A 25,880-nucleotide genomic window follows, 5' to 3' on the forward strand; every position below is an offset into this window, starting at 1 on the left:
AGTCTCGCTCTGTCGCCCAGGCTGGAGTGCAGTGGCGCAATCTCGGCTCACTGCAAGCTCCGCCTCCCGGGTTCACGCCATTCTCCTGCCTCAGCCTCCTGAGTAGCTGGGACTACAGGCGCCCGCCACCGCGCCCGGCTAATTTTTTTTTTTTTTTTTTTTTGTATTTTTAGTAGAAATGGGGTTTCACCGTGGTCTCGATCTCCTGACCTTGTGATCCGCCCGCCTCGGCCTCCCAAAGTGCTGGGATTACAGGCGTGAGCCACCGCGCCCGGCCATAAGGAGAATCTCTTGAACCTGGGAGGCAGAGGCTGTGGTGAGCTGAGATAGTGCCATTGCACTCCAGCTTGGGCAACAAGAATGAAACTCCATCTCAAAAAAAACTTTAAAATTATCCAGGTTCCAGGATCAGTGAATAATGATCAATTTGGGTCTTGATTACATCATTTTTTCTTCAATATCTAATGACACGTTGTGAGTATCATTGTATGCCTATTGAACACTATACAAGCTGAAGTACATAAACCCAGTTACTTTGAAGCTTACAATCAAATTGCTTTACCAATAATGTATAATATACAACAACTCCACCCTCTCTTTACCCTGTAGTGATAGAGTAGATAAGGTTTCAAATAGCCCCAAAGGAAACTTATTCCCAATGAGCTTAGACCTTATTTTATACATTGCTAAAAGAGGGGTTTGTAACAGATTGGTGTAGGATTAGAATAGTCACAGGTGTTCTCTCGCACAAGAGAAAAAAGTACAAATTAGATGATATCATCTCAAGGTCTATTTTGGCCACAAACTAACCCTTCACTTCTCAAACCCTCTGTTTATTCTTCTATAACTTGGGAATGGTTCTACTTGCTTCTTTTATCTTACAGAGTTATCATGACCCTGAGATAATGATTTCAAAAATATACTGAAACATCCAAAATGCCAGACAAATAAAAGGCTGTCTTCTCTCCTAGCTTCCTAGGATTCTTGCTCTTTCTCCACATACACAAACTGTTGGCAGGACCCTCAGCAAGACGTCACCATGCACCTGTGAGCATTCATGTCAGGAACAGCCAACCATTTATCTGGAAAACCAGAAACCACAGAGAGGGCAGAAGACCTGCATGCCCAGCTCCATTCTGTGCAACTTAGTTTTTTGAAAACAAATTTAAGATTCCATTCAGAAAGCACCCTGAACACTGAAAGTATGCAATTCCTTTACAAGGAGCAGCTCAACAAAACCAGCTGGGTTTAACAACCCCCTTTCTTTCTTTTCTTCCCAGCACTTTGCATCTATAAATCAGTATGTTGTCATTCCAGAACTTTTACTACCTTATTCTATCTTTCTCTCAATAACCTTGTGAGATTGCAGAACTTTCTTCCAACTTTCGCTTATTGCATTTTTACCTTTAGCCTACACAGTGACCTGAGGTTAAGGCAGTCTTCTTAATCAAGAAGCCCCTTCCCTGAAAGCTCTGTAGATTTCACAGCCCTTAGAATAACATTCCAACTCCATTCCACAGCTTACAAAGTCCATGAGATCCGGCTTTTGTCCATTTCTTCATCTCACACCACTCTCTCCTTCCCTTGCCAGCCTTCAGCCATGCTCACTTTTTGATTCTTTGCATATACAAGTCTCAGGGCTCTTGGACATGCTATTTCTTCTACTTGATCAGCTTTCCCACCAATTCTTGTATGGCTGGCTCATTTTCATCCTTTATCTCCCAGCTTATGTCATCTGAACTGAAATCATCTAAAGCCATCTCATCATTGTTATCCAGCATCTCAACCCCTCTTTTGTTTTCATCATAGCATAATTTATGACTATTTCTTTTTTCTTTTTGTTTCTTTCTTTCTTTTTTTTTTGGAAACGGAGTCTCACTCTGTTGCCCAGGCTGGAGTGCAGTGGCACAATCTTGGCTCACTGCAAGCTCCACTTCCCAGGTTCATGCCATTCTCCTGCCTCAGCCTCCTGAGTAGCTGGGACTACAAGCACCTGCCACCACGCCCCATTAATTTTTTGTCTTTTTAGTAGAGACAGCGTTTCACCGTGTTAGCTAAGATGGTCTCAATCTCCTGACCTCGTGATCCACCTGCCTCGGCCTCCTAAAGTGCTGGGATTACAGGCATGAGCCACCGCGCCTGGCAAATTTATGACTATTTCATTTTCTGTTTTATTCGGGTCTCCTCCATGAAGGTGTAAGCTGAAGGACAGACACTGTGTGTGGTCAGCTCATGATTGGAGCTCCAATGTGTGAACCATCACTCGTGCTAACATAGTTGATGCTCCATGACCATACAGTGAGTGCTCGAAAAGTATACATGGAGTAAAATAGGCAATTTGAGTATGTACACTAAATTCTGTTTCCCATGTGCACATACTGGAATAGGAATGTTGATTACCTTGTTTTAAAAAAGAATTCCTCCAGCAAGTATAAATCTAAACTATTTTTGACTAACTTTGGGAACTCCAGACCTGCACTGTGCAACACAGTAGCCACTAACCACGGGCCATTATTGCTCACTTGAAATGACACCAGTCTGAATTCAATGTGCCGTAAGTGTAAAATATACACTGAGTTCTGAAGACAATATGAGAAAAAGAATATAACATCTCATAATTGTCATTTTGATTAGATATTAAAATAGTATGTTTGATACATTGGATTAAAACATTAAAATTAATTTTATCTGGCCAAGTGCAGTGACTTGCGACTGTAATCCCAGCACTTTGGGAGGCAGAGGTGGGTGGATTGCTTGAGCCCAAGAGTTTGTAACCAGCCTGGGCAACAAGGCAAAACCCATCTCTACAAGAAATACAAAAATTAGCTGGGCATGGTGGCATGTACCTGTAATCCTAGCTACTCAGGAGACTGAGGCAGGAGAGTCACTTAAACCTGGGAGGCGGAGGTTGCAGTGAGCCAAGATCGCGCCACCATACTCCAGCCTGGGCGACATAGTGAGACTCCATTTAAAAAAAAAAAAAAAAAAAAAAAAGTTGGGCATGGTGGCTCATGCCTATAATCCCAGCACTCTGGGAGACTAAGACAGGTGGGTCATGAAGTCAGGAGTTTGAGACCAGCCTGATCAAGGATGGTGAAACCCCATCTCTACTAAAAATACGAAAATTAGCTAGGCATGGTGGCACATGCCTGTAATCCCAGCTACTCAGGAGGCTGAGGCAGGAGAATCGCTTGAACCAGGGAGGTGGAGGTTGCAGTGAGCCGAGATCATGGCACTGCACTCGAGCCTGGGTGACAGAGAGAGACTCTGTCTCAAAAAGAATTAATTTTATCTGTATTCTTTACTTTTTTTAAAAGTAGCTACTAAAAAATTAAAATTACATATGTGGCTTGTGTTAGATTTCTATTGGAGTGATGCTAGTCTAGAATACTCCTCTATTCCCTCATCATTTCAGAGTTAATCTGATTTTAATGCTTATTAATTTTTCTTAAGCTTGCCTATAATGGTATATATTGAGGGTGAAAAATATTTAGAAGTCTCAAAGCCACTGCCTTAAATTCTTATGTTATTCTACAGTATTCTTATCTCACGTAGATCTTAGAACATTGTCCAAGTATCATCAACTATAATACATCAGACTATTGGGTGGGAAAATATCTTCACACAATTTTAGAATCATTATTTACCCTACTGTTCAAATCCTTTAATTCTACTTCCATCTATTAACCATCATTTAGGCCACCGTAATCTCTCAACTGATCTGTACAATTGAAGTAACTTCCTAACTGGTCTTCCACCTTTATCCCATTGTTTTCCAACAATAGACAGTGTAAAAGTCTTACATGTTGCCTTCTTGCTTGACCTGCCTGTAGTTGTCCACTAACCCCAGAATAAAGTTCAAATCTTCAATTCAGCCTTTAATTCCTGACATAATACAGACTTACTTCCTCCTCTTGCCTACTTCCTCCTCCTCTTAGGCTCCTCACTCCAGTCATTCTGAACTCCACTGTTCTGTAAAGGTGCCATGCTTCTTTCGGTTTTTGGATTTTTTTCCTTTTACAGAACCCATATCCATTACTCTCCTTTTATCTGGTCAACTTCCACTCTATTCTCAGCTTAAGGTTAGAAGTAGCAGGAATGTCTGGTACATAGGTGTCTGCCTTGCAAGGGAAAGCATCTCCTGGCCTCCGGGAACCTACCACGGGGCTTGTGCTCTGTAGGCGGTGGATGTAGAACACAAGCCACATGCCCAAACCTAGTCATGCACTAAGTACTCTCCATGATTCTCCCACTGATTCCTCACCACAAACCTGTGAGCAGACAGCAGCAGCAGCATTTAAGTACTGTGTGCCAAGACTTGTTCCAAGCACTTTAAATATATTTTCTCAGGCTTCAAGAAAACTCCTTAAGGTAGGTACTTATTATTTTCCTATTATATTATTCTCTTATTATCCCATTCACTGATGGGGAACTAAAGCCCAGATGGATTTAGTAAATCACCCAGCCCCATAGCAGGGGATACGAGCTCCTGTGGCTTGGCTTGGCAGCCTATGTTGACTTGTGCAGGTGTTATCACCATTTTAGAGATGAGGAAATGAAAGCTCAGCAAGTCTAAGGAATTTTCCCAAAGTTGTCAAATCAGGATTTAAAAGACAAGTTAGATGCCACATCATGTTTTTCCCAATAGCTGTCCATACTCCTGTCATTTTACCCGTATTATAATTGTCTACCAACTTACTGGCTCCCCCACTAGACTGTATTTTCTTATTCTTTAGGGTTTTTTTTTTTAATCTTAATAGATTTTATTTTTAAAAATAGATTTAGATTGACAGAAAAATGCAACAGATAGTACAGAGAGCTCTTCTATACCTCTTGCAGTTTCTCCCATTGTGAACATCTTATGTTAGTGTGGTACATTTGTATAATTAATGAAACAATATTGATATGTTATCATTAACCAAAGTCCATAGTTCATTCAGACTTGCTTAGTTTTCTAATGTCCTTTTTCTATTCTAGGATCCTACCCAGGATGGTACATTACACTTATTTGTCATGGCTCCTCAGGCTCCTTGAGGCTGTGGCAATTTCTCAGACTTACCTTACCTTTGATGATCTTGACAGTTTTGAGGAATAGCAGTGAGGTATACTGTAGGATGCCCCTCCAGTGGAATTTGTTTGACGTTTTTCTCATGATTGAAGAACACAGAGATAAAGTGCCATTTCCATCCTATCACATCAATCAAGGATATCTACTATCAACATGCATTATGTTCATGTTGGTCTTGATCACCTGGCTGAAGAAATGTTTGTCAGGTTTCTCCATTGTAAAGTTACTCCCCTCTCCTCCAAACTGTACTCTGTACTCTTAGACAGAAGTCATGATGTACAGCCCCATCCTTAAGGCATAGGGAGCTACGCCAACTTGCTGTCTTCCTCAAAGGTATGTTATCGGAAAAATTTATTTGGAGTTCTGCATGGGAGATTTTCTTCTTCTCTCCTATTTATTCAATCATCTACTTATGCCAGTATGAATTCATGGATATTGATTTTATACTTTGGGATAGAATTCAATGCTATATTTTATTGTTCAGATTGTTCCACTCTGGCCATTAGGAGCTCTTCCAGTTGATTTCTGTGTCCTTTTGACATAGCTCCATCAATGCAGGCTTTTTTCCTTTTTTTTTTTTTTTTTTAAGTGCTTCTTTATTTTCTGGTTCTATAAGAGGCTCCAGACTCATGTACTTCCTTTGCTAGTAGTAGCATCAGACATTTCTCCAAGAATTCCTGGTTCCTTTTATTAAATAATGGTTTTAGAAATCAAGATCTGGGTGCTAGTTGCTACTGGGATGCCATTTCTTTTAGGCCCTCTCAGCTGACACAGAAAGAAATATATGTGTGCATACAACCCTATGTATGTCTACATAAATATTTCTGTATGTAGTCACTTGTGTATATATAAAGTTAAGCAGGGGTTCTTGTTGATGTCTCTAACTTTAATTCATTACCACTTGTAGCATTCTAACATCCTACTCTTGCTTATCTGTCAGTTCCCACTCCACTAGTGAGAAACGACTGTAAGCGTCTTAAAGGCAGAATTAGTGCTTTAGTCATTGCTGTATCCCAAGTATAGTGCTTGGCACATATAATGTACACGTTGACTTACTATTGAATTTACCCCATAATCTCAATTCTGGAAGGGACTACAGATAAATTTGCAAATGTTACAAAATATGGATTTCAAAGACTAAAATCACAACAATTTATTAGGGCAAACAGTACAAGAGGGTGCACTAACAAAGGTCTGATTTAAGTGCTTTTATTCAATCCAGTGAAGGGAAAATGACAGTAATACATCTAAGTCATGCAAAAAAGGATTCAGGCTTCCTTGAAAAGGATTCAAGTGGCATAAAATGGTTTGTTTCTCCACAGCAATTTACATTTATTAAAATAGATAATAGGCATAATCATTGTCAAAACAGAGCTTCTACCCTGTGTAATGTCTTAATACATCCTCAAAGTTCCTGACAAATAGGCACAAAGCCATGGCAGATTAGACTCTAAGTGGAGGATCACTCCAATAGCACAGCAGAAAAACCAATCTCACACTTCTAGGAAGGAAAATAAGACCTGAGAACAGCCTTTGAAAGTGGAGGGTAAAGCACAAAGAGAAAGGTGCTAAAGTGATGCATCAGCTGGAAGTATAACTGGGCTCTAACGTGACACTCTGCATTAATGATGCCAATTTATGTCTGGGTAAGGTATGTGCATGACATAGAGGAATTTGAAGAGGTCTGTATTATACCACGGAGGAGCTCATCTTGAATCTTTTTCCAGGGTACATGCTTTATGCAGGGACTGCTTCACATGGGCATATATTATGTACATTTTGTGTCAGTTTCATGTGAATAAGGCACGTGTCTCTTTAAATCTACTCTAGACCGTTTCCAGTCTATTCTTTGTACTGCAGCCAGAATAGTATTTTTGAAAAGCAAACTTGGTCACTTTCCCCAATCTTCCCCACATTTAAACATTTTAATGGTTTCCTATTACTCTTAAGATAAAAAGTAAAAACGGCTCATATATTTTTGCAAGACTCCGCAAGATGTGACTTCTGCCTAATGTCCACCCTGTGGGAACTTAAGCCACACTGGCCACCTTTCACTTCTTTGAACACACACAGTCTCTACTGCTACTACTATAAAGCCCTTGTATATGCAGTTCTCCCTGCCTGGGTCATCTTCCCATCCCCTCTTCAACATAGCTAACTCCTATGATGACTTTAGGATTTAGCAATTATTCTTTCACCAGGGAAGCCTTCTCTGTCTGGGTCCAATAATCCTCTTACTACATATTCTCAGAGTACCACTAACTCTTCCTTAAGAGTGCTTGCCACAGATGCAATTGTACATTTATCTTTATTATTCTTTATTAATATATTTTCCCAGAGGGCCTTGTCACTCCATATTCCTGGTACCTAACCCCATACCTGGCACACAATAAGTGTCCAATAAACATCTATCAGGTAAATGACTGAAACATGACCACACAATCTATCCATACCACTGTAAAGACTTTCCAGAATATTAAAATTCTCTTTGGATTCAGAAGAATATGTCATTTCACATAATAAATTTGGCTGGTCACCCCAAGGATGAGTATAATAAATATCACTGCCAGGCTTTGGTAGTTTCCAAATAAACAGGAGGTCCTTTTTATCATATCAAAATATTACTCAGTATTACATAGAAGTGGACATAAGAGGACATGAAGAAACAATCTCATGCAATAAAGGTTCACAATGGCGCCAATCATCTCCTAATTCTGTCCCTAGAGATCTGTTTATCAAGTAATTTTGCTTTATTTCACAATATCCCAAATGCTACTATTGGCTTTCAAGCTCCCACCATTGGGCCTGGATTTCATTCAACATTCAGCAAATATATACTGAGCATATTTACCAGATTCCAAGCACTGTGTTAGAACCTGGGATACACACTAGCCAAGACAGGTGCTCACCTTCAAGAAGAGAGGATAACCAACACACAAATGAGTAAATAAAATGACTGCTGATTGCTATTAGTGCTAACAAGGAAAGAGATCATGTTCCACGTGAGTTCCATGTTCCACTGCTGTATCCCTAGTTCTTGGCACATATAATGTACATGTTGACTTACTATTGAATTTACCCCATAATCTCAATTCTGGAAGGGACTACAGATAAATTTGCAAATGTTACAAAATATGGATTTCAAAGACTAAAATCACAACAATTTATTAGGGCAAACAGTACAAGAGGGTGCACTAACAAAGTTCTGATTTAAGTGCTTTTATTCAATCTAGTGAAGGGAAAATGACAGTAATACATCTAAGCCATGCAAAAAAGGATTCAGGCTTCCTTGAAAAGGATTCAAGTGGCATAAAATGGTTTGTTTCTCCACAGCAATTTACATTTATTAAAACAGATAATAGGCATAATCATTGCTTCATCATGATTTTAAGTGATCCAAATGCCTCACTGGGATAACCTGCATCATTATTGCTTCGTGGTACTAGGTGGATCACAGTCTTTTCTTTTTACTTGATGAAGGATTAAATAATTTTCTGTTTTAATGCCATGGTTTCCTTTAAGAATTGAAATATACTCACTTTCTCAAATTAAATAAGTGTAGGCAAAACACAAGGTATACCCTTTCTAAGGAGTCACTATAATCCCTCAAAATCTCTATTGTCAGCTTTGATGCACCCCAAAAGATCAAAGTGCCTTGCTCTCTAAGATGCATATCTCAACAGAGCAGCTGTTACATTTCAAGAGATTCTTCTTTTTTTTTTTAGTGATAAGCTTACAAGTAGTAGTTAGTGGTACAGGAAATCTTACGACACCTATGGAGAAGTTGTAAATTTTGCAGATGGGGTCAGTACTCTCTGGATAATCATTAAAAGTCTTGAGGTCTAGGATAGCGTTTGGAGCATAATTTGACCTCAATTATGTGTTACATGTTTGCTGAAGAAATGGTGATGCTTTGAGAAAATTAGCTATTTGAAGCATGAGACCAGAGTGGAACTGAAAGAAAAAAATTAAAATTAAAGTGGTTCACTTATCAAAAAGCAAAGCCACAGAGAAAGGGGACCAATAACAGCATCCTCTTCATTCCCTTTTGATTAAGGCTGCAGGCTTATGAGGGGACAGGAAGCTGGGAGAATCTCAAGATAGGAAAATGCAGTCCTCAAATGCCACAGCTCAAGTGGAATGCTCCAGCCTACTGTCTCCAATGGAGAAGAACAATCTGCAGATTGACAAAGCCCTCTGTTTACACTCCTGAACAAATAAACTAATTGTGCCTTTGTTTTTAACCTAACAAATCATAGCCTGACTACAGGTCATTAGTGACCATTAATATGTGAAACTGTTTGCATTTCACTAGTATATCTGAATAACAGTCTTGCCTTTCACACTAGCTCAGTCAAGTTTCCAAAAGGAAAGCCCTGTTATCAGGCCATGAGCAGGACTTAAATTAACAATTAGCCTCTGGAATTGAACTATGATGCAGAAGAATTCATTATTTTGATTCATTGTGGTTCCATCTACTGTAGAACCAGTCTTTGCCTTTGTAGTGTAGACATGATCTTTGTGCCAAAAGATTGTGTGACCACCTCTCTCCAAACATTCTCAACAATTCCCAATGACTGCTAATGTGTTGACCAGCAACATGGACCTGCTTACAGGACAATTGTACAGACTGTCCTAAGTTCACAATACGATGGCTGATTAGAGTTGAGATAAATGCAGGGAGCACACTGGGAATTATCAGAAACATAGAAGTGACAGGAAAAAGGTCTATTTGGCAAAAAAGTGGAGGCAGAGTAGAGAGTATGTATACCTGAGTGAACCTGGTAATCTAGAATTTTTTAAAGTGCAATTGGACCTTTGGATTATCCGCATTAAGAGGCAAGAGTCTTCAAAGGAATTGGATAATTGCCAAGCCTCCATTTCATTTTGTGCTGAGCAGTCACAGAGGGGCATGGAGTGATTAACAGAGATTAAAGATCTTAGGAATGTTTGAGAACTTTCTAACATAGCAGTTGCCATTTAGGAGCAAACCCATGGTCCATCTTATCTAATGTTCTGTTGCTTCAAAAAATGTCCCCTAGGAAATGCCACTTTTGACTACTAATGTGTTGAGGCCATAGAATTAGAGGCATTGCTAACAAATCAAGAAATGGCAGCCCATATATTGCTGCAATCATTTTTACTTTTTATTCTGGACTAGCTACCAACCACGTGATTCATGCCCCAGTTTAAAATGCAGAATGATAGTATAGAGTTCCATGTAGTTTAAAAAGTCCTTTCAATCCATTATCCTGCTCATCTTTTATCAGCGTATGAAAGCTAGATTATGAATAGTATAGTAATAGTGCAAAACACAGGTTCTAAGTTAAACTTGTCTGTTTTCAAATCCTGGCTTTTCTACTGCTAATAAGGTGACTTTGAGCAAGTTTCTTAACCTTTCTGAGTTTCTCTTTGCAAACACAGGTTCTAAGTTAAACTTGTCTGTTTTCAAATCCTGGCTTTTCTACTGCTAATAAGGTGACTTTGAGCAAGTTTCTTAACCTTTCTGAGTTTCTCTTTGCTTATCTGTGAAACAGATAATAATGGTGCCTACCTCAAAAGGTGATTTCAAAACCCTAATTAGGTAACTAATGCATGGAAAAGGCTTAGTACACTACATGGCACATAATTAGTGCTCAATACATATTAACTGCTATCATTTTTTTTCCACCAGCGGCAGTATCCACTATGGCCACCATCTCCATCTCCCACAGAATGATAAGGAAAATAAAATATCTAAGATAGACTTTTTCCTAAAGTCACCCAATTACTAAATAACTGAGGTGGGACTAACCGTCGTCTTGACTACCATTCTCTCTGCTTGGAATACTTTTCATTCTTCTTCCCTCCTCCTCAGCCTTCAGGTCTCAGTTTAGCCATCTGCTTCCTCATGAGCCCTTCTTATGTCATTTCACAGTCCCTTGTACTTCCTTCATCAGAGAACCTCTCATTCTGCATTATAATTGCCTGTTGTCCTGCATGTGTCCCTACTAAACCACAAGTTCTTTAACAGCAGAGACCAGGTCTATATATTAAACCTTTGCATCCCCAGCACCGAGTACAGCATCAGACACATAGTAAGTGCACAATAAATACTTAATAAGTAAAAGGATGGATGCCAGACTCTTTATTACCAATCTGCCGACACACATTAAATTATTATTTTGCACTGGAACGGATTTTAGAAAATCAGAGAGAGCCCTACATGGCTTCATGTCTTATACTGCTCTTAAATGATCATAATCTCATGTCAAAATTCAAGGCAATTTTTAAAATACATAATATGTTACATATTTATGGGGTACAGTGATATTTTATTACATGCACAGAACGTATAATGATCAAGTAACAGTACTTGGGTTATCGATCACCTTGAGAATTTATTATTTCTATGTGTTGGGAACATTTCAAATTCTCTCTTCTAGCTTCTTTGAAATATGCAATACATTGTTGCTAACTACAGTCATGTACTCTATCAAACATTAGAATTTATACCTTTTATCTAACCGTATATTTGTATATATTGACCAACCTCTTTTCACCAAGGCTGTCTCAAATTCTAATAGATTCAATTTCTGAAGAAAGTAACTAAACCTGTGAAAATGACACCTTGAAGTGACTCTTAACATTCTATTAAAACACAGACGTGTGTATACACACACACTCACCTTGTACCTCACACTTATCACTAAGCTGTGCATAATGCTTATATAGTCACCAACCCTCAAAATTTGGAGAAGGGCACTGTCTTTGTACTTTGAAGGGATTTTTTAGAAACATTTGGACTTGATGAGGCACAGTGAAAAGCAGATATTTATCCTGGCTATTCTTCACAAGAAACTCCTGAAATTTGGAATCTGAACTGTCTCTCACAGTTTTTATGTTTTTAGAAATTTTGAGTCTGATATAACACAAGTCATAAAATTTGACCAAATAACAAAATACTTTTTTCTCCCTCCATCTTGGAGGAGGAATAAGGGGCATAAATGTTGGAAGCTCCAGGGAAATCTACTCAAAGCTATTCAGTTTCATCTCATTAAAGCAACATCATCAAGGGCAAACCAAATAAAACTCAAACCCCAATCAGTATTATATTAAAATGCACTGAAAGTGTTACTTAGTTGGTAGGAATGAAAAAAAAAAATCATACATTGAAATTACAACAGATATAATTCAATTGGACCAGACAGCAAAAGGTAATTTTTCAATAGCAAGGGAAGAGCTGAACTCTACCTCACATCACCAACATTATTTAAAAACAAACCCTGCTCTTTTATTATTTTATATAAAAACATTAAGAAATGTCACCTGCATGGAGTCTATATAAATGTATAATGCTAACATTGCACAGTTCCCTTAGGACACAAATGCCTCACACATCTTTATCCATAGTCTGGTGGAGAATATTCACAAACATATATGCATACACATATGCATACACATACACAATATACATACACATACACACATACCTGCTTTTTGTTTTCTTCCCTTTTTGATCTGTGACCACCTTTTACATTTCATTAGCTCTACGATAAAATATTTATCTAGAGCCTTTTTCCCCCTTCGTTCCTTTTATTAAAGGGAGCTCTTCTCTTCTGAATGTTGTACTCTTTGATCTGTCTCAGGGTTCATACAAACTCTGTTACAAACTCCACCTCTAAAGAGAATCTCTGATGATTCTTTTTCTTAAATCAAAATACAGTTCTTTTGGATTAAATTTTATTTTCCATTACCACAAAACATAGCCAAATGTGGAGGCTGTAAAGCTAAAGCCTCACCACACACTGTATTGAGAAATGAATAAAAAAGCCTAGCAGAAGCCTCCATGCTGCTTCATTCAAATCAAGTGTAACTACTTAGGAGTTAATAATGAAAGGACTTTAGAATATTTGATACAGGTGAGAAGTTGTTTTTTCCTACACAGTGATTTCTAGATCTATTTTCTCATTGGAAATTACCCGTTCAGTGATACTTTTATTTTTCGTTATATTCAAAGTAAGATGCCCATATTGTCTTTCTTTGCCTCTTGACCCCAAAAGCTCTTTTTCTTTGTTTGAGCAGTTAATACATTTACCTTGTTCTCTAGTTTATTCGACAAACCTAACATCAATAAAGCAGGCTCTATTCTTGTTTAGCCAACACTTTCTCTCCTGGTAATTTTATAACCAATGATAATGTATCATCCCCATGTACATTTGGTCAAAATATGCTCTTGTTCTTAAAACAATAAATCAAATTATGCTTCCTATGTACAATAATTATTTTAAAAATGTAAATTAACTTATTTGTGTCCCACGGAACAACTTTTAAGCAATTGGAACTATTTAACACTTCTATACTGCTACTTTATCAAGAAGAGTAGGTATAAATAATAATACGAATACCTTTATTTCCATAGGTGTTTTCATCTGGATAATTCATGCTTCATTATTGTGCCACTATTCTCTGTCTTGGGTTCTCCCTTGGCTCCTGTGACAAACATGGGGTTCAGATCCAGACTCCAGGAGGTAGCGATGCTTCAACTTTTGGTAACATACAGGTGCATTTACACACTCTCCACATACCCCCTACCATCTCTTTGGGAGAGTTTGCTCCTGGCCCGTCAAAATCCAGGCTAACAAGGTAACACAATCAACACTGTAAAAGCTCCCTTGCCTCAGCCCCATCGACCTGAAATGAACTGTCTTCTCACTTGAGAAGACAGACGTAGAGCCATGGGTCTCAAAGTGTTGCTCGTGATCATCATCAGCAACCGTAGGATTACCTGGGAAACTGAAAAAATCAAACTCACAGGCCTACAGACCTATTCTAAGCTTGACGGGGTGGAGCCTGGAAGTTTGTCTTTAACAAACACGTCAGGTGGTTCTAATAATGCACGTTAAAGTTTGAAAACAGCTGCTGTATGGCATCTAGGGAGTTTTGAAGAGGCTGTAGCGATTAGGAGGGCTGGCTTCATATAGCCAAAGCGGGGTCCTGTGGACAGGATACGCAGTGTTTGGGGTAAGGTTTTATGGTGCAGGGCTAGGAGCAGTGGGTGAAAGAGAGAATGCTCTGGTGCAGAACAACTTTTATGCAATAGGAACTATTCAGGAGCAGAAGCAAGTCACCTCACTCATTAGAAATAGCCCCCTTTCTCTGCAAGAGTTCAGAAGTTAAGAGGTTATACCCTATGAGAAGCTATGAACAAGGTAATATAAGAAGAAATATTCAAAATAAACATGTAAGATTAAAAAAAAAGGCCTTACTGGAAAGCTTCAACATACCACTAATATAGAAAAAAAGGTTCATAATTAATCCATTATTGTTAATTTTTTAGTATCTTAAAGTTATTATCCTTAAATATCCTGATGGTGCATGGAGCAGATAATGAATTTTCCTCAATGCTTCATTTCATATTCAGAAAAAGGCAGCAGTTTGTTTAGATTGACACAAGAATCCAACCTAACAGATTATGTTTGTTATTTAAAGGAGATCAAATCACCACCAGCCAGTACTGATACTGGATCAAAGATTAAGGTTAGTGTATTAACTTATTTGTCCTCTGTTTTGTGAACAACTGTCTTTCAACAGTAATATCTTACGGCATATACATAAGTGTACTAATATTAATGAAAATACAGCCTAATATTATTTAGCAATTACTACCTACTATGTTCCTGGGACTGTCCTGAGGACATTACAGGCACTGTTACTTTTAATACTTACAATAGCCTTATGAGGTTAAGCACTGTTATCTTCATTTCACAGATGAGGCACCTGAGCTTAGCGAGGTTAAATAACTTGCCCAAGAACTAGTAAGTGATGGGGCCAGGATACAAACCCAGTCATCTCCAGAGTCTGTTTTCTTGACTACTTTTTTTCACATTATTCTAAACTCTAGGGTTGGGAGCGTAAAAGTGCACATAGTCCATTGCAAATAATGCTTATGACCACTTAAGTCATCTAAAACTACTAAAAACAACCAACTACTCATTGAATGCTTAATCTGTGTCAGGGACTGAACTAGCCATATACAAGTATTATATCACTTAATCCTCACAACAACCATGGAAGGTAGTTACTACTATTGTCTTAAGTTTACATAGGGTTAACTGCAGTAAGAGGATTTAAGTAATGAGCCCATCTTTTTATCAAAGATTTCACTGCTTACATAATAAAATGGAAATGAGGCAAAAAATACACATAATACTCAGTAAATGTTGCTTTTCTGTCCTTATGTTAGTTTCTGGGGATCAGAATCGTGTTGGTGATGATCAATCCATTGTTTTTCTTACCTATTTTCTTGCTGATTCCAAATGGTAGATATCTGTGAGTTAGATATTTGGGCGCAATATATGGCCATGACATAGAACTAAATCCATTGGCTTTTTCTTTATTATCACCAAACCCTAGCGCTTTAAGGCTTGCACCACTGTCCAGGAATGTGGTTCCAGAGACTCTTCCACTTGGCAAGAGTAACAATGAGTGACTTTAGGAATGAGACACAACCCTGCCTAAGCCCCAAAATCAAAGGGGTAAGGCACACCAAGTTGTTCCACCCAAAGAAACTTGTGCTAAAAATGTTAGTGGTCAATGCCTTACAGAGAGTCAGCAAGCAGATGCACTTTTTTCCAAGACTGTAAGATTTCATCTAGTTAGGAGTTTATTGATTTATCTCATATTCTGATATCACAGAAAGAGCTTGGTTTTATGAATCAGTCTCTAAACCTCAGTCTTCTCTCCACCATGAACTGGCATGTGATCATAGGCAAGTTGATTAACTCTACTGGATCTCAGTTTTCTAACTGAGAAAATGAGAAGAAAGGCAATTTACTCTTTATGTTTGTTGTGCAGAGTAAACAAGAGCTGTGAAAATACTTTGCAGAAATACAAACCCCTCCACAAGTACAAGATGGCATTACCACTTTATATAACTCCTTCCTTGCCTAATATTTAGCTGCTAATGTATCAACCTGTTTGGTGAAGTTGGTTTACTGATGAACTAATTTAAAAGCCAGAGGAAGGGGGAATTCTTTAGAGTTGAAAACTATCAGCAGTGCCAAAGACAAGTGAACTATTTGATCAGTTGTTTTGATGGTTAAGAGAGTAAAATATGACCTGAGTAACCAAATAATCTGCATGTTGCAAACCCCTGTGACATGCAGCTTAGAGATCTAACAATCCTGCACATGTACTTCTAAACCCAAAACAAAAATTTTATAAAAAGAAGGAGTCAAGAGCCAGTAAACTTGGCAAACCCCCAGATAAGTTCATGTTGGTATGAAATAGCCTGAGAAACCTTTCTGTGAAAGCAACGAGGAATATCACTAAACTACCATGTAAATGCACAGTACATAAATAGCAGCTCAACAACATGGGCTCAATGTAGCAAAGATGCCTTTGGGTTTCTATTCAAATTTCAAGGTGCCAAGTCTCTTGCTTGTCTACATTAGAGAGTAGAACATGGCCTATCTGTAGATTAAAACATCAGGGAAAGGAGGTAGTATGAAAGACAGTTTTGTGTAAGGAAAAAAGAGAAATTCTATTTGAAGTTTACCTTGGAGAGATGAAGAAAATATGGTATTTAGCACTATTAAGTATTTTTACATCTTATTGGAGAGATTCAACCAAAAGATATAAGAGCAAAGACACAAAAATCAGAAAAACAATTTTTTTCCTGGCGATTTTACCTTTATCTTGGGCTATGGTTTCCTTTCAAGGTATCTAGCAGATTAAAATTGCTTTGTGATGTGACACCACCATTCTGCTTTTCCTTTTATAGCTCTCATCTTGAAATGTTTTATAGGTCCACACAAATAGGTAAAACAAAAGCAATCATGCTATTTTAAGTATACATTCTCCCTGGGCCTATGAAATTTAGAAAAACATATTCACTCTTTCAAGTTGCTAGTTGTGGCTTGAACTGATTGCTTGATTAATCACTCAAACTCTGGCTCTAGACCATCTTACCCACGTTCCCTTTTCAGTATACCAAAAACAGAGGTCATGAGGTTGCTTAGATCATGAAACCAAGGAAGGAAATCAAGCCTTTGACACAGAAAACACACCACACTTTCTAAAGCCAAGATCGTCTCATGAGTGGATGGTAGTATTCTCCCATGTTTCTCTGACAAAATGTACCTATACTCTGTCACTAACAGCCTCATTGCAATACACTACACTTGCCCAGCTGCCCCATGTGCAGACCTCTCCAGTAGGTCCGATAGTCACTAATCCACTGATTAAACATTTTAAAACTGGCTTTGGCAAAACATGCCAGAAATTCCTTCAGGGTAATTAAAACCACCCTCTGTGTCAATAAACACAGACTGAAATCTTTCATGTGCAGAGGGGCTGGCTCTGACTCACTGGCTCTAGGACATTTTTTCTTAGATGGGTTTTCCATCATTGCAATTGATTTTCACTGACTCATCCAGACCATTGCTTAGTCCCCCTTATAAAATGATTGACCGAAGTAAGAGATATCGTCTTACCTTTCTTGTTGCAGCCAAGAGGTAAGGACCAAAGGGGCTATAAACCTGAGGGTCAGGCTCATTGCCAAAGCCCTTTCACCTAGATCTTCAGGTGAGAGACCTTAAAAAGGATTCTTACTATAGAATCTGACAGTCAGTGTTCACTTATCACTCCTCTTCCAGTATTCAAACTGATTTTTTTTTTTTTGAGACAGAGTCTCTGTCTCCCAGGCTGGAGGGCAGTGGCGCGATCTCGGCTCACTGCTACCTCCACCTCCCGGGTTCACGCCATTCTCCTGCCTCAGCCTCCCGAGTAGCTGGGACTACAGGCGCCCACCACCACGCCTGGCTAATTTTTTGTATTTTTAGTAGAGACAGGGTTTCACCGTGTTAGCCAGGATGGTCTCGTTCTCCTGACCTCGTGATTCACCCACCTTGGCCTCCCAAAGTGCCGGGATTACAGGCGTGAGCCACTGCACCCGGCCGTCAAACTGATTTTTATTTGAAGAATTATTAATGTGTCTTCAAAGTAAAAGGAAGAACTCAGGTGAATATTCACTACATTGAATCCCAGAGACTAGTCACATTAGTAGACACTCCATGAATTGCTTCTCACAACAATGGCAGCCTTATTGTTTTTATTACATAAACAATGTATATATTTATTTAAAACTGTCATACATTATAGAAAATATAAAAACAGTAGAAGTTACTTAAAATTTCATCAGCCTGAGCTATCAATACATTTTTGTAGCCATTTTTCCATGGAATTCTTTACCTATGCAAATAAAATTTTATATAACAGAAATCATACTTTACACACCCTTTTTATCGTAGATGAAGCTACCTTTGACTTTCTTTAAAATACAGCATTTTTTTCTTTCTTTTGGCTTGCTGCTTTCATCCCCCTCATAGCCAATATTAATAAACTTTCACATAATTTTTCTTATTGATATTTTCATGTAATAACTCATGTAATATGAATGAAGCTTCATTTGCTCAGTAAATACCTGCTGAATGGTTAAATAATGAAAGAACACACACGTAAACACATAAGTGAATGAAAGAACAAATAATCAATTATGATCTTAATTAGCCAGTACAGTTTCTAAGTGATTGCAGAAATCCAAGATCACATCTTTTGACATCTCTCCTGCATCTTTTTTTTTTTTTTTTTTTTTTTTGAGACGGAGTCTCGCTCTGTCGCCCAGGCTGGAGTACAGTGGCCGGATCTCAGCTCACTGCAAGCTCCGCCTCCCAGGTTCACGCCATTCTCCTGCCTCAGCCTCCCGAGTAGCTGGGACTACAGGCGCCCACCACCTCGCCCGGCTAGTTTTTTGTATTTTTTAGTAGAGACGGGGTTTCACTGTGTTAGCCAGGATGGTCTCGATCTCCTGACCTCGTGATCCGCCCGTCTTGGTCTCCCAAAGTGCTGGGATTACAGGCTTGAGCCACCGCGCCCAGCCTCTCCTGCATCTTTAAACTTTAGCTGGGGTAGGAGGACCTGGCTTTACCTGGTTCAGAGAGATCTGCAAGTCTAAACTCCCAAGAAAAGAATATGTAACTGGCTGCTGTCCTAACTAGAGAAATGCTATTAATCTACTCTCAAACTGAAATCAAATTCAAAAACCATTTACTAAGCACCTGTGTGCCAAGAACCGCACTGTCCTTTGTACGGTAAACTAGAGGGAAAGATGTGGTCACTGTCTTCCTGGAGTGTATGTCTTGCTGGGGAGATGATGTGCAGGATCTATGTCTTTAGGTCTAGGTATCTGAACTTGGACCTCAGTTGCCACATTCGTGAAATGGGGAAAATATCTATATGCTCATAGGATTGCTGTGGCGATCAAAGAACTTGAAGAATTCAGGAAAAACTTCACAGGAACATGTGGACTGGAGGCAGGCCTTGTAAGTACCAGGGAAGGGGAAACAGCACACAGAGAGGCAGGGAAGCAGAAATGACCTGGAGTAGTCAGGGCCCAGCACAAGCCAGTCTTAATGCTTTGAAGATCAGTTAGGAGAGACTTAGAAGATGCGAGGAGGACAGGCAGGAAACATGAAAGTTTATAAGCACAGGAGAAAACTGTGAACAGACTAATCTTCTTAAAGGGTCAAAGAAAGGAAATTTTTTATTTTTATTTTTATTTTTTTTGCCTTTTCAGCATTTGCCAACGTCTGCATCAAGGCCATTCATGTGAGTGACTCAAAGGCAACCTGCTTGTCAAGTAATTGGAAAAATTAAAAAAAAAAATTTAAAAAAAAAATTAAAAAAAAAAAACCCTGGCTTGCATAGTGGGCTCAAATCCAAGTTTCTAAGACTTATAGGAAAAATTCTGATCGGAAAATTTCCATCTCAAATTGTGCTGAGGAAGCTTAAGGACTGAGTAAGCATGTTGGCAGCTGAAGTACAATACGATAATCAGACTGCTTTTGCTTTTTTTTTTCCTTTTTTCCACAGTGCACAGAGATTTTCAGGTCCGGGTGGGTGCTTAGCAACCTATAGAAAAATATATCTTGTTCACAAATGGAGCTGCACCCAAAACTTCCCTCTGTATCGTATTAAGTGACCAGAGGGTCCTGACTTCTAAAACATAGTATGTCAGTTTCACCCAGGCTAATCCTACAGAATGAGAAAAGGGATTAGAAGTTAGTCATTGCAGGAGATGTCAGCTGGAAGCACTAAACTGTCCTAATCTCTTCTGATAGTTCAGGGTTCTAGAGAGCTCTTCTCTGCTTGTCATATCTTCTCCTTTTAAACTAGCACCATTAATGAATTCCAGGAATCATGTCCCTACAGATCTGTGCTACTCTAATTAATCCCACCTACATTTGGCTCCAAGACAGAAGAAGAAGAGGATGAAAAGTAGATTTTAATATTGCACCCCCAAATCTCCACTGAAACTTGGAGTTTCTAGAAGATGCTTTAACACTTTTAGTCCTCTGAGAAGGCAACTGGGTCACCTACTAACCACCACAAATATTTATCCATTAAACTGCCCATCCATCCATCCATCCGTCCATCCTTTAAATTTTATGTGCTACCCTGTGTATAATTTTTAAAATATTGTATAAACTTTTTTAAATTAAAAAATGCCTCAAAGAGCTTAATTTTTTTTTTCAATACCCCAAGACACTTCAGAGAGGAACAATGTTCTAAATAAATACTCAGGCCAACTGAATTGAGATTTCAAACTGACTCCCAACTGTAATCCCCAAAGACTGCTGAAATGCAGACAGCCAATATACTTTGAAAGTGGACTAAAAGTCACTCACTGAAAATATGGATAGAACAAAAGTGGAAAAGGATCATAGCAATTACAAAGGTATTCCTTGGGACAGAGATTTCAGAAGGGCATTTATTCCTATCATCTAGAAACATAATCGTTCATACCATTTAATCCAGTAATCCTGCCTTTAGAAACTTGTTCTAAAAAATAACCAAAGACATGACTTAGAGTCATGGTATTATTTATCTATTTCACAATTATTACAGCAATATTGGAAATAATCTAAACTTCCATCATTAGGTGGCTGGTAAAATTATGGTTCAACTATAGAATGTTAACTACAGTGGTAATTTATAAGATCTGCACTTTTCATTTAGATCAAACAATAGTGCCAGTTTTGGGAGAAGACTAGAGATGTCTGGAAGTCTCAAGTCAATGATAGCTAAAGTCTAATTTTTTTCAGATTTGCCTGGGTTCAAATTGCATTCAACCACACATAGTATTAACCAAAAAAAAAAAAAAAAAAAGTTAGCACAGTTTTCAGAAATGTCAAATTTGTACCCCATGAGAGACTAGCTCATTAAACAACCATCCTGGTTGTCATACTGGGGCAATCATTCTTTGAAGTTACCTACTCACCAGTTTGAAGAAAATTAACATTTCTGGGTCACCAGGTTCCATATACTCATCTACAAATGATGCCCTGGAACCATGAAAGTAATTTTATTTAACATAGGTGGGCAACTGAATCCCAGGGAACAAACTACTCACCCATGTGCTTAATGGCAGAGGCTGAGAACTGAGCCTGCCACTCCTCTCAGAAAGGGTCCAAGTACCTGGAGCTTTGGGGGGTAGAAGGGCAATGGGATCAAATTAAAATTCAATGGCTGTATCTTTATGAATTTTTTTCTGATCTTCACCCCACGTAAGTTCCCTAGGATAAACTTAAGCACCTTGAAAATTTGTGACAATGTGAGGTGGAAGCAAAATATGCATAGAACAAATGTAGAAAACACCTACAGTAATTACAAAGGTATTCCTTGGGATAGCCATTTTAGAAGGTAATTTATTCCTATCATCTAGAAACATAATTGTTTATACCATTTAACCCAGTAAGCTACTTTTAGGAACTTGTTCTACAACATAACCAAAGACATGATTTTGACTCTATAACATAACCAGATATATTATTTACATATTTCAGAATTATTATAGCAAATACTGAAAGCAACCTAAACTTTCATTATTAGGTGACTGGCAAAATTGTGGTTCAACTATAGAATATTATAGAAAATGCTAACAGTTTGCGTTTGGGGCAAAAGCAAACAAATAAACCCTATATAGGATGCTGTTTTGCATATAATTCTAGCATTCTCCATTCATCTCTTTCACACACACACACACACACACACACACACACACACACACTGAGTGAGCCTGGAAGGAAATATAGCACATCAAAAATGTTTATAATGATTGTCTCTGGCATAGCTAGAAGGAAATTTGATTTTCTCTTTTAGACTTTTCTGTACAGTCAAAATTTTCATCAATGAACATGTACTTTATTCTCTTAGAGGATCTCTTCCTTCTCCTTTAACAGGTTTCATATTCATATTCACATGTTTTTTTTAATGTATCTATTCCCAATAGAATGCAAGGTCTGTGAGAGCAGGGTCTACATTTAATTTTTTAAAATTTTATACCTAGGTTTTTTAGCATAGTGCCTAATATATAATTAATATTTTTAAAATAACTGCTGAGTGAACTATTGGACAGACACTGATTAGAAGGGATATGACTATGTGTGAGGACTCTAATGAGCTGTCAAACATTCTGTTACATCTCTAATCTCCAGCTCACTTGTTAAAACAACATGCCATCTTCCTTGCATACTTTTGCCTCCTAGCATCACACAAGACTCTGCCTCCAATGAGGAAAGCCATTGCCACCCCTCTCTACCTGCCAGCATCCCACCAAGGCCCCACCTTCCCACTTAACCACTTCTGGTGAGGTGAGCTTCCCTCTAGCACTTACTGCAGCCACTCACTTGCAAGATTAACATTGTTTGGACCTCTACTAGGTTCCCAGTACTTTTCTAGAATGGGGGTCAGCAAATGATGGTCTACAGGCTACTCCTTGATTTTGTAAATAGAGTTTCACTAGAATACAACCATGCCCACATACTACAATGGAAGAATTGAGTAGCTGGGACAAAGGCTGTATGCTCAGCAAAGCCTAAAATATTTATTATCTGACCCTCTACAGGAAAAGTTTACTGATCTCTGTTCTAGAATATCGACACATTTTTATAAAATGGAGATAATACCAAAGTTTCATTCTATTAGGATATTCGTAGGCAATATGAGATCCAAAGTATATGTCCAAGAACTTTGTACAGAAAAATTACTGTATTGTACCTCAGTTTGCTCTTAAGAACATATATTTTTATGTCAGACATACCTGCATTCAAGTCCTGGATCTGCTGATTGATACTGGGAAAAATGACACAAATTCTCTAAGCCTCAGTTTTATCATCAGTAAAGTAGAAATCTATTTTCTCTTTCACTCCATAAGTGTGTAATGAGTGCTTTTTCACCAGATACTATACTAGGAGATGGATAAACAATGGTGAATAAGATCTAAAGTCTCACCTACTTCAGCTCTAATTGTACATACTTTTGACAGTTGTTGTGAAGTTGAAATTTTATATATATATACACACACACACACATACACACACACAGATACATACACATATATATGCACACACAGGCATCTATATAATATATACATCATATGTAGTATACCATAGATACATAATACGTAGTATATAACATAGAGTACATCCGGAATACTTAACCTGATTCCTGCTACATTGCAAGCACTCAGTATATAGTGGCTCTTCCTCATCATCATAATTACAGCAGAAGTCCTTTTAACAGACCTCCAAGTAGCTGACTCTCCAAGAAGAAAAAGTGCCTTCCATTCTTTCTGTAAAACAGGCCTACAACATCCTTTATAAGTACTCACAGCTAATTCAGTAGGCTAATCTCTGGTACATAGGCACACTTCTGCTCCTTCAGGTTGAGTTGCATATTTACTGAGAGTCATTTGTGTTTGTTTCCAAGTCTCCTGATGCCAGTTATACTTGTTATTTAATTAAATATCATGGAAGGTGATGAGAGGAATAGTGTAAAAAAAAAAGGATGGTTGTTTCATATGAAAAGTCAGTCGAAGAATTTCAAAAGACTTGACAAAGAATCATCAAATTAAAAGTAGGAGATATAAAAATTGGGGAACAATCATAAGAATCTAGAAGGATTCTGTAGTAAGATTGCTTCTGTGATGTCTATGGTCTTGTTCAACCTTAAGGAAATCAAAATTGGACATGGTCTTTGTCATTTGGGGTATGGTTCATGCAAGAAAAATATTACAACCTCCAATCACCAATCCATACTCAAAGGTAAGGCCTTGATTCTTCATCTGGCCTTTCATTGAAATTAATAAATTTAAATGGCATGTTATTTTTTGTGACTCCTTGCCTTAACTTTTCAAGTTTACTGTCAACTATTGGTCCCAGAGAGGGATTCTTTTGTATTTATTTATTTATCACATATAAATAATAACATGTTGCCTCATCCCCTGCCATATTTTTGTAGGCAAGAAAACACTCAGCAAAATGAAGTGATCTGCCTAAGGCCACAGAACTAGCACAGCCAGAGGTGTGTCTAGAGCCAGGTGGGCTCTGATTCCACCACCTTGGCTACCTCATAATAATAGAGAGATAAACAGGACACAGTTTCACACACCCTGGCTTCTGTGGTTAATTATGTTTTGAGAAGAACTGAGTGTCACCTGCCCAAATAGATGGAGAGATGTTTGAGAACAAGACAATAGTCATACTTCACCATATGCCCCAGCACATCCTACATAGCACTTGGCAATAAATAATTTTTGTTTGAATTGTTAAATTTTCTTTCCTATTTTATAATAGTGGAAGAAATTGGGGCCTTCCTGGTTTCTGAAAAAGTTACGTTCCCTTGGAGTTTATAACCCGCTCCATGGAGTATAAAATAGCAGGAGAGAAATTCTATTGTGCCTGTCAGATCATGTCATTGAGAGCTTAACCTCATTGATTGGCACTTGCTCTTCCCCATCAGTGTGGCAAGATGAGCAGCACCCTGCTCACCAGATGGTTATTTGTTCCACCAGCCACCTTTGCTGCGTCCCTGATTCACTCCAGCCCAGGACTGTCTCCAGCATTCATGCTGCAAGGCAGCTCCTGCCAACAACTTTGCCAAATGGCTCCTCTCAAAGTCATGGCTGCCCAGACAGACTGGCTCCTCCATCTGCAGCAGCTTTTGGCAAAGAGAAGTTTCTCTTTCTGGCTCTGCCTCTTGGCTGCACCAGAGCCTTCTTGCCAGAAGGATGATTTGACCCTGGAATTTCTGGGGTCATTTAAAGCCTATGGCTGTGTTTTCCCAGTCTCACCCCTGAGTTGAACATAGAACATACCAAAGAGACCTAGATGATCACAAATACAGAAATGATGCCTCATAGAAACTCAGAGTCAGAAAAGCCTACTGTAGAGAGCATGCCTTCCCTCCCCCATCTTCAACCTCATTATAGTAGATTAGGAAACTGAAGCCCAGAGAGTAAAAGTGACAAATTATGGTAGCAGGACTGGAATCCTACCCAGGTCTTCTGACGTGCATTCCACATTACTGTTTACGATAGTGTATTTTGCCTTTCCATTTTCCCCCAGTTCATTTTCAAATCCTTGGTAGAAATTGGACTCTTGTATTGATTGATTCAGAAGAATATTTTTTAGAAAAGTGAATCATCTTTTCTCTATCAACATCATAACTGTTCTTTTAAACAGGTGTTCATTTACTACATTGTGATGAATTTTTGCCAAGTTTAAGAATACAGGGTTTGGAATCAGACAGACCTGGATGTGACTTCTGTTTTACTCACCCTTGTGTCACAATGGACTAGTAATAATATTATTTTGCTTTAACTTTTCATTTAAAGGGGGATAAGAACAGTATCAGCCTATACAATTAAATTGGACTACATGAGAAAAATATTTTAAGGCTCAAAACCTGTACTGGCACACAGAAAACCCTC

At 38.4% G+C, this 25,880-nt stretch overlaps 1 protein-coding gene across 9 annotated transcripts in view; it reads right to left on the bottom strand.

Moving 5' to 3' along the window:
• The window catches only part of PPP2R2B (protein phosphatase 2 regulatory subunit Bbeta), a 476,090-nt gene that overhangs the window by 245,003 nt on the left and 205,207 nt on the right, over positions 1 to 25,880 (bottom strand). For 2 of the 9 annotated variants that reach the window (XM_025388126.1, XM_025388125.1), the window contains one exon: positions 13,456 to 13,540. The exons of the other annotated variants lie outside the window; for them this stretch is intronic. In XM_025388126.1, the coding sequence (XP_025243911.1) occupies positions 13,456 to 13,492 (37 nt within the window). In that variant the 5' untranslated portion in view covers positions 13,493 to 13,540. The remainder of the gene's footprint in view (positions 1 to 13,455; positions 13,541 to 25,880) is intronic. 9 annotated transcript variants of the gene reach the window in all.

The sequence above is a fragment of the Theropithecus gelada genome, chromosome 6 (assembly GCF_003255815.1).
Source record: "Theropithecus gelada isolate Dixy chromosome 6, Tgel_1.0, whole genome shotgun sequence".
Classification (NCBI taxonomy): domain Eukaryota; kingdom Metazoa; phylum Chordata; class Mammalia; order Primates; family Cercopithecidae; genus Theropithecus; species Theropithecus gelada.